The sequence below is a fragment of the Syzygium oleosum genome, unplaced genomic scaffold (assembly GCF_021117445.2).
Source record: "Syzygium oleosum isolate NSW1041296 unplaced genomic scaffold, Sole_v2.1 Sole_v2.10, whole genome shotgun sequence".
NCBI lineage: Eukaryota > Viridiplantae > Streptophyta > Magnoliopsida > Myrtales > Myrtaceae > Syzygium > Syzygium oleosum.
Window position 1 is genome coordinate 9,743,462 of NW_026607494.1, and position 15,844 is coordinate 9,759,305.

At 44.6% G+C, this 15,844-nt stretch overlaps 2 protein-coding genes across 2 annotated transcripts; both read left to right on the forward strand.

Moving 5' to 3' along the window:
• The first annotated feature begins 9,166 nt into the window (after positions 1-9,166).
• LOC115685529 (ADP,ATP carrier protein 3, mitochondrial) lies at positions 9,167-12,537 on the forward strand. Its single transcript, XM_030610604.2, has 4 exons — positions 9,167-9,323; positions 10,294-10,794; positions 11,074-11,445; positions 11,903-12,537. The coding sequence occupies exons 2-4, from the start codon at positions 10,315-10,317 to the stop codon at positions 12,197-12,199; spliced, it is 1,149 nt and encodes a 382-aa protein (XP_030466464.1). The 5' UTR covers positions 9,167-9,323; positions 10,294-10,314; the 3' UTR covers positions 12,200-12,537.
• Positions 12,538-12,969: 432 nt separating this feature from the next.
• LOC115685527 (leucine-rich repeat extensin-like protein 4) lies at positions 12,970-14,955 on the forward strand. Its single transcript, XM_030610603.2, has one exon. The coding sequence runs from the start codon at positions 13,576-13,578 to the stop codon at positions 14,845-14,847; it is 1,272 nt and encodes a 423-aa protein (XP_030466463.1). The 5' UTR covers positions 12,970-13,575; the 3' UTR covers positions 14,848-14,955.
• The last annotated feature ends 889 nt before the right edge of the window (positions 14,956-15,844 follow it).

Below are 15,844 nucleotides of genomic sequence, written 5' to 3' on the forward strand. Positions count from 1 at the left end.
GGGTGGCTCCGTCGAGCGCTTCCGGCGGGAAGGGAAGGCGATGCCGATGAGAGAGAGAGAGGCAGGGATGGCGATGGTGGTGGGGTGGAATTATAAGGGGAGGGGGGCCAAAGGTGAAGAGAGAGAGAGGCTGAGCGTTCGTGCTTTGGTGTGGGTGAGGACCACAAGCTCCATTTCTGTTGGTTTTTTTTTGGTTTCTGCAACTGCGCTTTCTCTCTCGCTGGTGTACTCGTACGTATACGAGGGGAAGGCGACGAGTGCGTGGAAGAGACGGTGGGCAGGAGGGGGGGAATACATGACATGAAGCTCGGTCTACTACGCGGACCAATACCATCGCAGCCGTTGAACATGCGGACTTCGTAAGGAGACCGACGTGATCGGTGAGCATGATGATACTGATATGCGTAATTAGATATGACTGTCGAGAGAGAAAAGGCGCACCGAAGAACATGATCTGCACTGGTTAGGTGAAATTATGTGCGACGTATTACCGATCGAAGGGAAGGAATTTCATTAGATGTCGTTAAATTGAGGATGGACATCGGTTTGTGTGTGTTATACACATGTAGTAGGCATGTTTGTTCGGATCTCGCATGGTACCTCTTAGGAAAACAAATATCTGTCCATGCATGATTTTATTGCATAGGCCATTGTATTTTTTTTTTTCCTTGCATTTAATTATAGTAGATGGACCGACGGCGGGAGAAACAAGAATTGAGTACCACCACTACAGCTCAACCGAGGCTCAACGACCCTAGTCGACGACAATAACAAGAGTTGGTGGCGGCCCTTTTTGGTTGCGATCTTGTTGGCAACTCAAGGGAGGATCGACACACCTTCCTCTAAACTAGGATCGCCGACCCTCGTAAGCGAGAATGACAGAGGCTAGTCAACTTTTCTTTGGACTTCCAAAAGGTAAGTCGACTTTTTCTCTGGACTTTAGGAGGCGGCATCGTTACCTATAGGCTCCCCTTCCTTTTCTTCTTCGAGGGTTTGCTTTCCTTTTTCTTCTTCTTTTTTCTGTTTTCTAATATTTTTTACGGAAGGAAATTATATATAAGTATCAATTTTGTTGCTAACGGGACGCTGATAAGTCAATCCACATCATCGGAATAATTAACTTATAAAAAAATACATATACTTTATGGGCCCAATTACACAGAAAAAAAAACTCAAGAACCTGATTGAATAATTTGAAAAAATTTCAGTAGCACGAGGTGTATTTATAAAAAAAAAAATAGCGTAGGAAGAAGAGTATATAAAACGAATATATTTTCTTTTTTTATTATTATTGACAGGGAGAAAGAGGATCAAACCTAACGCTAGACATGGAGAGATGCACGACCGACTGAGCTTCAACTTGGGTGATGATTCTCGTGAGTGGTGGCCCCCACCCGCCACCACGAGGATCGTACGGCGCGTGATCGTTTTAGGTCTGCGGTTGTGCGCGGTTGGACCGGCAGCGGGGGAGTGTGCTCTGGTGGTGGCGGGACTCCCCAGAGGAGGCCGCGTGTCCGATCCTGATTGGACGCTGGACAGGTCAAAGCGGCGGCTTTGACTTTTGAGGCTTCCTTACCGTAGCGCGGGCTAATGGGAGGTCGAAACGTGGCGAGCTCATGGGACGGCGAGCGCGTGGGATGGCTGCCGCCGTTTGTTCCTTCCCCCGTGCGTGCGAGACATCACTACAGAGCGGGGACGTTGCTGTGTCTGGGATCCCCCGCTTTCATACATGTTCCCTTGCCGTAATTTTGGAAAACAAATGTTGGATTGTGTTATTTTAATGAGAAAAAATCACCAAAAACCTCAAATTTTGTCAATTGTGACACATTTATCCCGAACTTTTTTCTGTGACGCCAAAAACCCCTAATTATGCTATTTGTAACACATTTACCCCAATGTATTTAGTCCATAGGCATTTTCGTCTTTTTTTCTTTTTCTTTTTTTTTCTCTTTTTTTTTCCTTTCCGGCGAGGGGGGCCCTCGCCGGCGTTGGGCGAGGGCTGCCCTCGCCGGATCCGGCGAGGGGGCCCTCGCCGGCGTCAAGCAAGGGCGGCCCTCGCCGGCATCGAGCAAGGGCGGCCCTCGCCGATCCGGCGAGGCCCCCTCGCGATCCGGCGAGGGCCCCTGCGAGATCCGGCGAGGGCCCCCTCGCCGGCGTTAGGCGAGGGTCACCTCGCTTGGGCGAGCGAGGGCGGCCCTCGCCCGGCTCAGCGAGGTGTCGGGCGAGGGTCGACCTCGCCCGAGTCGGGCGAGGGCCGCCCTCGCTCGCCCCAGCTAGGGCGGCCCTCGCTGACGCCGGCGAGGGGGGCCCTCGCCGGAAAGGAAAAAAAAAAGAGAAAAAAAAAGAAAATGCCAAAAAGATGAAAATGCCCATGGACTAAATACATTGGGGTAAATGTGTTACAAGTAGCATAGTTTGGGGTTTTTGGTGTCACAAAAAAAAGTTCGGGGTAAATGTGTCACAGATGGCAAAGTTTGGGGTTTTTGGTGGTTTTTTCCCTATTTTAATTTAAGATCAATACCACGAAGAACTTCAAACTAATATAGTCACGATAAATTTACTTAAAATTAATTTTTTAAATTAAAAATTTTCAACTGGTACATCTGTGATAAATTTACCCTCCATTAGTTTTCATTAAATTTTACCGTCAAATTGCTAAGTTGTATGACTCGTGGCATGATGGGTAAATCGGTTTTACCCTCCATTTGTCGCGGGTGTTAATCCAATTTAACGGAAACTAACGGAGGATAAATTTGTCACAAATGTATTAATTTGGCGTTTTTTGTGATAAAAAAGTTAGGTTTGGAGTAAATTTGTTACATGTTTACCGGTTTGGAGTTTTTTATGATCAAAAAATTAATTTTTGATCAATTTATCACGGATATATCAGTTTAAGTTTTTTCGTGATATTAACCCTTTAATTTATAATTTGATTTTCAAATTAACGTGGAAGATTATTATATGGTTTTCAACGAAGCTCGCTTATCTAAACACCCAGTAATGGTCCATCTCGTTATTTAGTAAAACCAATTTTTATGAATAAAATTTGATAGATTTAATATTGCTCGACTTTTGAAAGTGGAAATTTTAGGATTGGAGGTTTTCGAGTTCGATTATGATTCATCTGATCACGAGATTCACAAGGTGTAACAGCCCGAATTTCGACGTAATTCCAGGATCAATAAAATTGACAATATTTCGCATTTCATTTTAGTAAGTCTCGCCCAGAGCTGATCACTCTCGGGATACTAACCAATGGGGTATGGCTAACTAGGAAACGGTACGTGGACTAGGGACTCGATAGTGAACGGGACACCGATCTCGAGATACGATGAGTGAATATTTTGGGCCAACGTGGGCCGATCTTAGGAAAGGTGATGGATTTGGTTTGGCCAAGGCCAACGATGTACAATCGGATCGCAGGTGATTCTGCAAGACCGAAAGTGCACGTGGCCAACCAGTCCTGAACCTGAACCTAACGATCGTGATCTTTGGAACTAATGATAATTTCTCATTCTCTTAATGATCGGGACCGTCATAATTCGAATAACCCTAGGTCGATACGTGTATGTCCTAAACAGCCGCCCGTTAGCCAGAGACCCTGAAATTGAAACTCGAGCGAGTTTTGATCACGAAATTGGGCCCGGATTTCGATGTCGATTTTCGGAGGCTTAAGAGACTATTTTTGGGAATCTGACGTCATATTACGCTGGCCACACACGTTTGGAGTTAGTACGAGTAAAAAGTGGAATTTCGGTCCGGGGGTGAAAAATTACGGTTTTGCCCCTGTGGGCACCGAGGCTGGATTCGGAGGCCGTTTGAGGTTATTTTTCGCGGCCAAGGTCATTTTGGGGTGGCCACGCACATTTAGAGTGGTTTTGGCCAAAAATTGGAATTTCGACAAAAAATTGGAAAAATAATATTATTTTATTCCCGAAACTTCGCAGTCGATTTTCGAGGGCTTAGAAAGTGAATTTCGCGAATCCGACGCCATATTATGTTGGCCACGCACATATGGAACACGTATGTGCGAAAATTGGAATTTCGCCCCGGGACCGGAAAAATGACGGTTTTGCCCCTGGGCCGTTTTCGGGTCCGAATTTTTGGGAAATTTTTGGGATAAGTAACTGTGGTTATCAGCTGCATTATTGGCACCAAAGACCCAATTGCCCCTCAATTATTTAAGCCTATCTCTTTAGAACCGTTAGATTAGGGGCGTTTTGGTCATTTTTCACGGATCGGCGACACGTGGCACTATGGGCTGCCCTTTTTGACCAACTCAGACCAGTTTTCTCTCTCCTCAGCCCTCCCTCTCGGCAGATCAGCCCAGCCACAGCAGCTTCTCCCTCTCTTTCTCTCATTTTTCTCTCTTGATTTTGGCTCGCCGGAGCACCGCCGCCGACCGCCGTGCCCCGCCGTCAACCCCCACAGCCCCTAGCCTCAGCCTCGCTTCAGTCCAGCCCTTTCTCTCTCCCTTTCCCTCTATTTTTCTCTCTTTTTCTCTCCCGGTAAAGCACCGCCGCCGCGTCCGAGCCTCGCCGGAGCTTCGCCAGAGCTCCGATCGCCCTTCCGTCGCCACCCAGCCGTCCAGCTTGTCGGTACGTCGCCGTTCGTCGCCGGCCGTACGATGTCCGTACGGTCGGAATTGTAGCAGTCCGTACGCCCCGTCCGTACGGCCGCCGCGGCCGTCACCGCCGTCTCGCCGGCCACCGTTCCCGCCGTCCCCGTACAGTTCCGTACACGTGAACAGTACCTTTGTGAACAGTACCCCCGTGAACAGTGCCGCGTGAACAGTACGCGCCGCCGGGAATTCCGCCGCCGATTTCACTGTTCATCAGTGATCGGCCGCCGTTCCCCGTCGCCGTGGTCCAGAAATTAAGTGAGTAAAATTCCTAAACCCGGATTAAGACTGTTAGTGCGTTTTTCTGGACTGGTTTAGGTATTATCGGTACAATTTGGACTGGCTTAGATAGTATCAGTGTGTATTTCAGACTGGGTTGAGGACGGATTGGTAAAAATTATCATTTGGAAATTTAGTGGATTAATGAGAATTATTTGGGGAGATTAATTGGATTAAATGACCAATTTAGGAGCCCGTTGGAAAATTACCGGGTATGTCCGGGTTGATTGATTGTACGTCAATTGTGCTTAATTGTGGTTGATTTCGTACTGCTATGTCGTATGTGGTGTGACTGATTTTATGGAGTGCGATTGGCCATTGTTTGGTTTACAATGATTTACTGATTTGTGAATCGCACGTTAGGCCACACGGTATTAATTGGGCCAATTAAGCACGTGTTGTGACATTGGGTGTCTGAATTATATTGGTGCTCGTGGTGCATTGCATTGCATAACATGGACACGCATTGCGTATGCCAAGAGTGAGGCATGTGATGAAATTGCGCGAGAATGCGTGTTTGCCATGAGCATGTGACCACCTAAAATACCCTGAAGCGTTATACGCTGGGTTCAGATAATAATGAGTTGTGTGATCACCTAAGGACCTTTGGGTCATGACCTTCGGGTCGATACCGTCCTCATGCACTTTGAAGCAGGACGATGCCCGGTACGTCCGGAAGGCGACCATCCTCATGCACTTTGAAGCAGGCTCTGGTTCGCAAGGAGAACAAAGCTGCGCCTCATGCACTTTGAAGCGGCTAGAGACACCGGGCCAGATCGGTTGTTGCACCTCATGCACTTTGAAGCGAGGCTAGACGCACCGGGCCGTGAATGTTGATGACTCGAGTCGTAATAAATAATAAATTGGGCGATTGCCAGTGTGCCAGTATGGGCCAGTGGGCCGGGAAATACACGTGACATGTCGACGACATTTGCATGCATGAACATGCATGGACTGGCATGTGAGTGTGTGAGCCTCGGTGCATGAGCATGTGATTGGCGTACGTGTGATAAAATGTGCCACGTACGTGCCGTGATTATTATATATTGAACTGCCTAACCTACAGGGTCGGAGGATTAATTGATTATTATTGCACTATGGTTTCATTTATTTATTTTCCGGTCAGGAGATTGCATGCTAGCCTAGCCTAGGTTTAGGGGTTGAACTCACTGAGATTCGTCTCACGGTTGTGTAAACCGAAACTTTTCAGACCCCCAGCCGTAGGATGCCGAGGAGAGCGCCTCTTTTTGGTATACCGCAATTCATCCAGCGGTCATCTAGTGTGCACCCTTGTGGGGATGGACCCGCAGCCATGGTCGAGGAAGCCGAGGAGCCCGAAGTGATATACGCCGACCCCTTTTACCGAGTGGCCGCTGATCGGTGTGTTTTCTTGGTCGTTGTATAAATGAATTTTAGAAAAAGTTTCCTATGGTAACACTAGTATACATATTTTCAGAGGTGCTGTTTACTTAATGTACTACCTTGGTCTCATGTGTTTTATTGTCAGGGTGTATATATATATATTTATATACGTGCTTCTGCATGTGTTTGATCTCTGATTGGGCGCTGGGTCGGCGATGCTTCCTGGGAGCGTCGCACCACAATCGACCGTGACGGGATGTTGCGTTCCAATGGGGTACGGGGCGTGACACAAGGTTTGTTGGGCTTGCTGGAGAACTAACCACGATCGAATGGTATAGTCACAATCGTTCGAATTTACTATTGGAGGGCTCCACCACTCCGCAACCATCAAATTATATAAGATCATTGCCAAAGCAAAAGAGTTCCTAAAAAAAGTAAATTTGATTATAGTCGAGCTTATTAAGAGGAGTCGCCCATAATTTGGGAAAACTTGGACAAAGTACTTTTTTTATGTTATCGGTTCAATCCAACCCTTCACGACATGTGTGGATGACCGCTTATAAACTCGTGGGCTCTCCTCCAAAGTGGGATTGTCGCAAAAGCCCAAAGGTCCTACGAGTATAAAGTTTACTTGTGCAGACCATATGGTGTTTATTCTTTAAAAGGGAAAATGACACGAATGGTCCTTGAATTTTGACTTAATATGCAATGTGGTCTATCGACTTTAACTTGTTCAATGCAGTCCCTTAATTGCGATTTAATATGCAATATGATCCATAAACTTTCAACTTGTTCAATTTAGTTCCTAGGTTTTTGGTGCATGTTCAATTTAATCTCTGAATCATATGAAAATGTTCAATGTTGTCCCTGAACTTAAATTAAAGAAATGATAGTATTGAATATTTTCATATGGTTTAGGGACTTAGTTGAATATGTGCCAATACTTCAGGGACCGCATTAAACAAATTAAAAGTTTAGGGACCACATTGCACATTACGCTAGAGTTTAGGGACCATACTGAACAAATTAAAAATTCAGAGACCACATTGCACATTGAGCTACAGTTCATGGACCATTTGTGTCATTATCCCTTCTTTATACAAGGGTCGAACTTAACGAGGTATTTTTAAGCTCAAAGTTGGATCTCAACAACTTTTTATTAGGACTCTACCTAACTTAGGTTAGCCCTAACCTCTCATTGATCTAAAAAGATTGGGCTTGGCATAATTCATTTGTACTCATATCGTAATTCTATAATCACACGCTTTAATGTTGCAACTCAAAACGCTGTGTTGAACCACCTCGACAATGTTTTATCACATTTTGACGAATCTATAAGAGTGGCGTACGAGTCACACCATAGATTGTCGGCGTTGTTCTTTGGAGAATTTCTTATTTGGATCCAAGCCCATGGATCCAAAATGATCGTGGTTGTTGATCATGTGGGGGCGTTTCAATCATTAGCCACGGTAAACTCGATCCATGTAGATCCGATCCGGGTCCAGACAAGTATTTTTCCCCATCTTTTCCTTCTTTTTTTTGGTCAGAATTTTTCCTATCCTCTGCGGCCACTCTTTTGTAGGCAAAGGGAAGGCTTTCATTTTCCCAAAAGAGGAGGAAGAACGTCAGCATCGTGGCACGAATGTCATTTCGGAGAAAGGAGGAGCGCAATGTGGTCATTTGATGAAACCCTAGGTTTGCAAATTGACGGAGGATAAATTTATCACAAATATATTAATTTGAGGTTTTTTGTGATAAAAAAATTTAGGTTTGGAGTAGATTTGTTACATGTTTATCAGTTTGAGGTTTTTTATGGTCAAAAATTAATTTTTTGTAAATTTATTACGGATATATCAGTTTAAGGTTTTTCGTGGTATTAACCCTTTAATTTATAATTTGATTTTCAAAATAACGTGGAAGATTATTATATAGTTTTCAATGTGACTCACTTATCTAAACACTCAGTAACAGTTCATCTCGTTATTTAGTAAAACCAATTTTTATGAATAAATTTTGATAAATTTAATATTGCTCAACTTTTGAAAGTGGAAATTTTAGGATTGGAGGTTTTCGAGCTCGACTATGATTCATCTGATCACGAGATTTACAAGGTTTGTTGGGCTCGCTCGAGCACTAACCACGATCGAATGGTATAGTCACAACCGTCCGAATTTACTATTGGAGAGCTCCACCACTCCACAACCATCAAATTACATAAGATCATTGCAAAAGCAAAAGAGTTTTTTAAAAAAAAAGTAAATTTGATTATAGCCGAGCTTATTAAGAAGAGTTGCCCATAATTTGGGAAAACTTGGACGAAGTACTTTTTCTTATGTTATCGGTTCAATCCAACCCTTCACGACATGTGTGGATGACGAGAAAATATTGGGTGGTCCGGGACCTCCACGGAGGTGTGGTCCCTGACCACTCAGGAAGCGCCACGTGGAGCTGCCACCTCCGAAACGCCGTGTTGAACCACCTCGATAATGTTTTATCACATTTTGGCGAATCTATAAGAGTGGCGTACGGGGCCACACCATAGGTTGTCGGCTTTGTTCTTTGGAGAATTTCTTATTTGGATCTGAGCCCATGGATCCAAAATGATCGTACTCGCCATAGGTTGTCGGTCTTGTTCTTTGGAGAATTTCTTATTTGGATCCGAGCCCATGGATCCAAAATGATCCTAATCATTGATCATGTGGGGGCGACGCAATCATCGGCTACGGTAAAATCGATCCATGTAGGTCCAATTCGGGTCCAGACAAGTATTTTTCCCTATCTTTTCCTTTTTTTTTGGGTCAGGATTTTTCCTATCCTCTGCGGCCCCTCTTTTGCAGGCAAAGGGAAGGCTTTCATTTTCGCAAAAGAGGAGGAAGAACGTCAGCTTCGTGGCACGAGTGTCATTTCGGAGAAAGGAGGAGGGCAATGTGGTCATTTGATGAAACCCTAGGGTGATCTCCCTCGAATATACATCCGCCATTTTCAACGCTCGGGAGCTCTTCCCTCTACTCAGCTGCAGAGTGTGCAGTTCCGTTCATCGCGCTCCCGGCGACCTTCTCAGGTCAGTCTCTCTCTCGCTGCTTCGTCCCTTTTTGAGCTTCAGCTCTAGCGAAGCGATTCCGTCCCGCGTTTCCGATTGCTCGGCGTGAAGGAAGATCGAGTCGGATGGTGGCGAGATCGCGCGTTCGGCGTCCGGCGTCCGGTGCGTGTCCGGTGGCATTTCCGATTGCGAGTTCGCGCTCGAGGTCGCCTCGAACGAGGGCGAGTCTCGTGTGTATTTTGTTGATATGGATGTCTCGGTGGCGTGATCGTTCCAGGAATTCGGGGCGTAGCTCGACATGTATCGCTTTTTCTCCGGGCCTTTAGGACCGGGTATTGCGGAGCTATCTTCGCGACTCTGGATCGTTTGCGGTTTTTAAGTTGTTGTAGGATTCGTTTTGAAGTTGCGATTTGCTTCTGAGAAGGTTTGTGTTGTGAGGTGATGCGAGTGGGGCTCTTGGAGGCTGTCGTCATTGATATGGAAGCGCGATGCTCGCTTAGTTTTAGATCATTAGGTGGTATGGGTAGTCTGCTTGCTATCTATTTGATCGCATCTGAAATGTTGAAAAGTTCGATGAATGAATAATTTTGTAATGGCGTCAAAAGTCGTTTGTTGTGGGAGATAGTCGAGTGAGTGCAAATTTTTCGCTTCTGGTCAATCTTTTCTGCATTGCCGTTGCATGTCGTCGTTCTGTTCACGGCAAAAAGTACTTCACATTGCAGGATGATTATTTCACGCAGATTTTGGAATCGATAGCTTTTATCGACTTGCTATCAAATTTTAGATGTTGGAGAAATTTGACCAGATATAAACTCCATTGAAACTGCGCTGATGAGTGCTGATGGCATCCTCCTTATCGTTTTCGTGTTCATCATCGTTTGCGGTGGACATTGTCATCATCCGTGTTGAAAGGCATTGCAGAGCATGTTTAATGAAATTCATGGCTATATATGTACATCAATCTCCTCATCTGATGTCATTTTGTACGCAGGTCAGCTTTTGAGTTGCAATCATGGCGGATGGATCGCAGCGTCCATCTATATTTCAGAAAATACATTGGCAGTCTTACCTCATATCGAGGCTTTCTCCAAACGTGTGCCCAAGGAGCTATGGGGCAGAGAATCTGACTGGCAGATATACCTATGGAAGGTCACAAAGTTCTTTGCATCCAGCATTTCAAGGCACTGGTCTGGAACTTGTGTCACCCCTTTCTCCTGTTCTTGTTCAAGCTCCCTCCGAGAAAGGTGTAAAAGGTTTTCTAGCTGACTTTCTCATGGGAGGAGTCTCTGCTGCCGTATCCAAGACAGCTGCTGCTCCAATTGAACGTGTTAAATTGTTGATCCAAAATCAGGATGAGATGATCAAGACTGGAAGGCTATCTGAACCGTATAAGGGAATTACCGATTGCTTTGCCAGAACTATTAAGGATGAAGGTGTGATTGCTCTCTGGAGAGGCAACACAGCCAACGTCATCAGATACTTCCCAACCCAGGTGATTTTCCTTGCGCGATAAACTCGGTAGTCATAAGTAGCTCCCAATTTAGCTAATCCTTCACGCTTTGTTCTAAATCTTGGGTTTCTGGACGTTGATGAGATAATTGATGGCCTTTTGTATTGAAGGGAACTAGATTTACTCTTCAACTGTTGAATTTTGTCAGATTTTTCGGTTGGCACTTTTGATTATTCCTAGAAATTTGTTCCTATTATAGTGTTATTTTACCGTTCATAGTTGTGGGAAATTACTGAGATGTTTGCTTAATGTTTCTACCAGGCCTTGAACTTTGCATTCAAGGATTACTTTAAGAGGTTGTTCAACTTTAAGAAAGACCGTGATGGATACTGGAAATGGTTTGCTGGTAACTTGGCTTCCGGCGGTGCTGCTGGTGCTTCATCTCTTCTGTTTGTCTACTCCCTAGACTACGCCCGAACACGTTTGGCTAATGATGCAAAGGCTGCTAAGAAGGGCGGTGAGAGGCAGTTTAATGGTTTGATTGATGTTTACAAGAAGACCCTTAAATCTGATGGCATTGCTGGCCTTTATCGTGGGTTCAATATCTCGTGTGTTGGCATCATTGTGTATAGAGGGCTGTACTTCGGAATGTACGATTCTCTGAAGCCTGTGGTTCTGGTTGGAGGGTTGCAGGTATATAAACTAACTATGTGCATTGGATCATCTTGGACTCTCCTAAATATAAATGATGAAGAAAATGTTTCCTTGAATATCTTTCTCCTCTCCCCTGTACTTAATTCGTCATTTTCTTTAGTAAAAACATTAAGAGGACAGAAGCTGCTACACATATTCATTACTGTGTGTTTCCGGTTGATCCTGACTTGTTTTTGGCATTGGAATCTTCATTTGCTTTGCTCTGATTTGTAATTGAGCCTGCTTCTGAGTACTGCTCTTTCCCCCTGAAAATTGTTGAGAATGAATTCGGTTACTTGTCCTATTAATCTGATGACCTTGCCATTCGGATTAGTTTTGACCTGTCAGATTGACCCTTCTTTAACAACGGCAAGTATGGGGTGAACTGAGCCATGGAATGATGTTTGCTGCTTTGGATATCGCTTCTTTTAACCTGTGCCTGCTTGAGTTTTTGCAGGATAGTTTCCTAGCTAGTTTCTTGCTTGGATGGGGAATCACAATTGGCGCTGGACTTGCTTCCTACCCGATTGATACTGTACGTAGACGGATGATGATGACCTCTGGAGAGGCTGTGAAGTATAAGAGTTCCTTGGACGCATTCAACCAGATTGTCCAGAAAGAAGGTACCAAATCACTCTTCAAGGGTGCCGGTGCGAATATTCTCCGTGCCGTTGCAGGCGCTGGTGTGCTGGCTGGATATGATAAGCTGCAGCTTATTTTGTTCGGCAAGAAATACGGATCTGGCGGTGGCTAATAGGAGCATGGTAAGGGAGATGATGACGAATATGAAAGCATTAAGTAGGCTATCCTTGGAATCTTGAAATAATTCGGACAAGGAGACTGCTTTCATCAATTTCTTTCTTTTTTGTGGATTGAAATTCGGAAGTGAGTGCCTCAAAGACTTGATGCTGCATGTTTTTCCTTTGCGCCTTTGTGAATCGTCTTGTAAGAGTAAGATTTTGTATCCACTTGAACCTTTTCGGCGCTTGTAGCTCGTAGAAGGGCTTGTCAGGCGGAAATCCTGTTCTCCATGGGAGATTGTGTTCTGTGAATATTTTGGAAGCAATTACAGCGTGGTCTCGAATTTCAGTTGCGGTCTTCCTATTTGTCTGAGCAGTAGAGAAAATTGCCACTGAGAATGATCAGCTTATGTCAAGCCATTTGGATAGGTAAGCATCGCATTTGGCATGCCCGTTTCAAGTTTGAGGCGAGTGTTGTCTTAAATTTTCTCGAAAATGGACTCCTCAATCTTTTCTCACCGATCGATTTGAGGGGAGTCGCCATTTCTATAGAATCCCAACATGATCGAACTACTCTTTCTCTAGTTCTGCACAAAAAGAAAATTTGGAAAGAAACTCTGTTTCCCGGTTAATTCTTGACCGTATCTTCTTCTTATGAACAGTGAGAAAGTTGCTGTTATCATTCCAAAGAAATTACGTCGATACTGTCTCAACTTCTTTGTAGTTCTGAAGTGGCTCCATGTATAACGCTTACTGGAATTCCAAGACCGCCTATTGAGATATTCGTTTCATGGGGCTTTTTTCTTACTCGCTTCATAACCAAGAAAGCTCTCTAGTCAAGAATCTTAAGACAGATCTGTGCTCGGTTTATGTTCAAGAGCGGGTTCGATAACCTTTAAGATCTTTCATCAAATTATTCCCACATCACTTCAATTTCAAGAAACTCCGAGGGAGATGGGGAAACTGTCTCTCTCCTGCTCCACTTCGAACAACAAACGAAAACTACAAGGTTAGGAGCTGTGTCCCAATCGAGCCGTCGTCCTCCTCCGCCGCCGCGAGAAGAATGTCTTTGCTCTCATCCGAAACAGTGGTTTTGCAGGATAAATTTTCCATACGCGTCTCGTGCCACTACCGGGCGGCGCTACAATTTTTCGTCGCGGTGGGCGAAAACGTCCTTTTTCCGCCAGTATCTTCTGTCGTCCCCCCTGTCGTTTTAAAGGGTCGTTGCAACAGTTCCTCCGAGGTCAAGTATGAAAGAATTAGGGTCAATGGGACATGAATTACTTGTTTAAACGGAGGATTGCACATTTTCAACTGAAAAGGGCACGTTTCTCTGTATAAAACAAAACCCACCTGGTTATGCATTGCATATAGCAGCTCGACTACACGAATGGCTTCACATTCATTTTCGTTGATTCTTCTCCATGCTTTTCTCTTGCTGTTGCTTCACCTAGCCTTGCCATACTACAATGCGGCCGCGAAACATGGCCACTACCCCGGCCGACACTATCGGCACCAGTCTCACCATCCCCACGTGTCCAACCCCAGGCTCCACCAAGCCTACATTGCCCTTCAAGCGTGGAAACACGTGATCTACTCAGACCCGCATAACTTCACCACCAACTGGTCTGGTCTGTCTGTCTGCAGCTACACGGGTGTTTATTGTGCGGCAGCACTCGATGATCCCAAAATCCGGGTGGTGGCCGGTATCGATCTAAACCGGGCTGACATAGCTGGGTTACTCCCGGAAGAATTAGGCCTTCTGACCGACCTCGCTCTCCTCCATTTGAACAGCAACCGGTTCTGCGGAATACTGCCGCAAACTCTAGCGAATCTCGCACTTTTGTATGAACTTGATCTCAGCAACAACAGGTTTGTGGGACCTTTTCCTTCGGTCGTTCTCTCCATGCCTTCTCTTCATTATCTCGACATTCGCTACAACGAATTTGAGGGGTCATTGCCTCCAGAACTCTTCAAGAAAAGCCTAGATGCGTTGTTCGTCAATAACAACTGGTTTACAAATTCCTTACCTGCAACTTTGGGCCAGACTTCGTCTTCAGTTCTCGTGCTGGCGAATAACAACTTCAGTGGTTGCTTGCCACCCAGCATAGCTAACTCTGCTGATACTCTGGAGGAGTTGCTTCTGATCAACGTTAGTTTGTCGGGGTGTTTGCCTCCCGAAGTCGGGTTTCTGTATAAACTGCGAGTGTTGGATGTGGGCTTGAATAACATCGAAGGTCCTATACCCTACAGCATCGCGGGACTGGCGCATCTGGAGCAGCTAAACCTAGGACACAACATGATGATGGGCATCGTGCCTTCGGGCGTGTGCATCTTGCCGAGCCTGGCGAACTTCACTTTCTCTTACAACTACTTCTGCGAAGAGGAAGGGATATGCATGAACTTGACGTCGAAGCACATAGCCTACGACGAGAGCCATAACTGCTTGCCTGAGAAGCCGTTCCAGCGGAGCAAGAAGGAATGTCAAGCCGCCCTCGAGCACCCGGTGGACTGTTTCCAGCATCCGTGCACGGGCGGTTCCCGCGGTCTGCCTGCTTTCGCTCCTGCGGGAGTCCCGGCAGCAGCTCCTCTGCCTTCATCACCCTCTCCATCTCCATCTCTTTCTCCTTCTCCTTCTCCTTCTCCTTCAAGTCACTCCTAGTTTACTTTCAGACTTGGGGTTAGACATATATGGCACTGTATATGCTCTGGATGTTATGTATGTATGTATTACATCACTTTCACAAGTTCATGAAAAATCCAATTTGTGTATATGTCGCGCCTGAGAAACTGATTAATAAAAAGAAAAAAAATGATTAATAAAATGTTGTCTCCTGAGATGACTCATATGAGATTAGGCATATGTTTAATTATATTTAAAACCAGTCCAAATACTTTATTCGGTGACATTCTTTAATTAACAATAAATTTCATTTTGCTATTCTCAATTACCGCGGCTAAATTGGAATTTTGCTTTGTGGAATTAGTCGGTGATCATGTTTGAAGTTAGGGTTAATACCGTCAAAAACCCTAAACTAATACACTTGTGACAAATTTACCTCAAACTATTTTTTTTTACCACAAAAAACCCAAAACTGGTACGCCTATGATAATTTTACCCGAACTATTTTTTTGACCACCAAAAACCCCACACTGGTACACCTGTGACAATTTTACCCCCGAACTAATTTTTTGACCACCAAAAACCCCAAACTAGTACACCTGTGACAAATTTACCCTCCGTTAGTTTTTGTTAAATTTTACTTTCAAATTGCTAAGTTTAGTAACACGTGGTAATTGACACGTGTACCGGTTTTGGGTTTTACCCCTCTATTTGTCACAAGTTTATCAATTTGTGATTTTTCGTGATATTAATTCAATTAGCGAATACTAACGGAGAGTAAATTTATCACAAATGTATCAATTTGGGATTTTTAGTAATCAAAAAATTTGTTCAGGGATAAAATTGTCACAAGTGTACCGGTGTGAGATTTTTGGTGATCAAAAAAATAGTTCGGAGTAAATTTATCACAAGTGTATCAGTTTGAAATTTTTTGTGGTCAAAAAACTAGTTCAGGATAAAATTATCATAAATATACCAGTTTTAAGTTTTTCGTGATATTAACCCTTTAAGTTATCTCATGATAAAATATGTAATG

Excerpts from the sequence above, each read along its gene's own strand:
- LOC115685529 (XM_030610604.2), top strand. The coding sequence starts at position 10,315 with ATGGCGGATGGATCGCAGCGTCCATCTATATTTCAGAAAATACATTGG. Across the intron at positions 10,795-11,073 it reads TCAGATACTTCCCAACCCAG|GCCTTGAACTTTGCATTCAA; the intron begins GTGATTTTCCTT and ends TGTTTCTACCAG. Across the intron at positions 11,446-11,902 it reads TTCTGGTTGGAGGGTTGCAG|GATAGTTTCCTAGCTAGTTT; the intron begins GTATATAAACTA and ends GAGTTTTTGCAG.
- LOC115685527 (XM_030610603.2), top strand. The coding sequence starts at position 13,576 with ATGGCTTCACATTCATTTTCGTTGATTCTTCTCCATGCTTTTCTCTTG.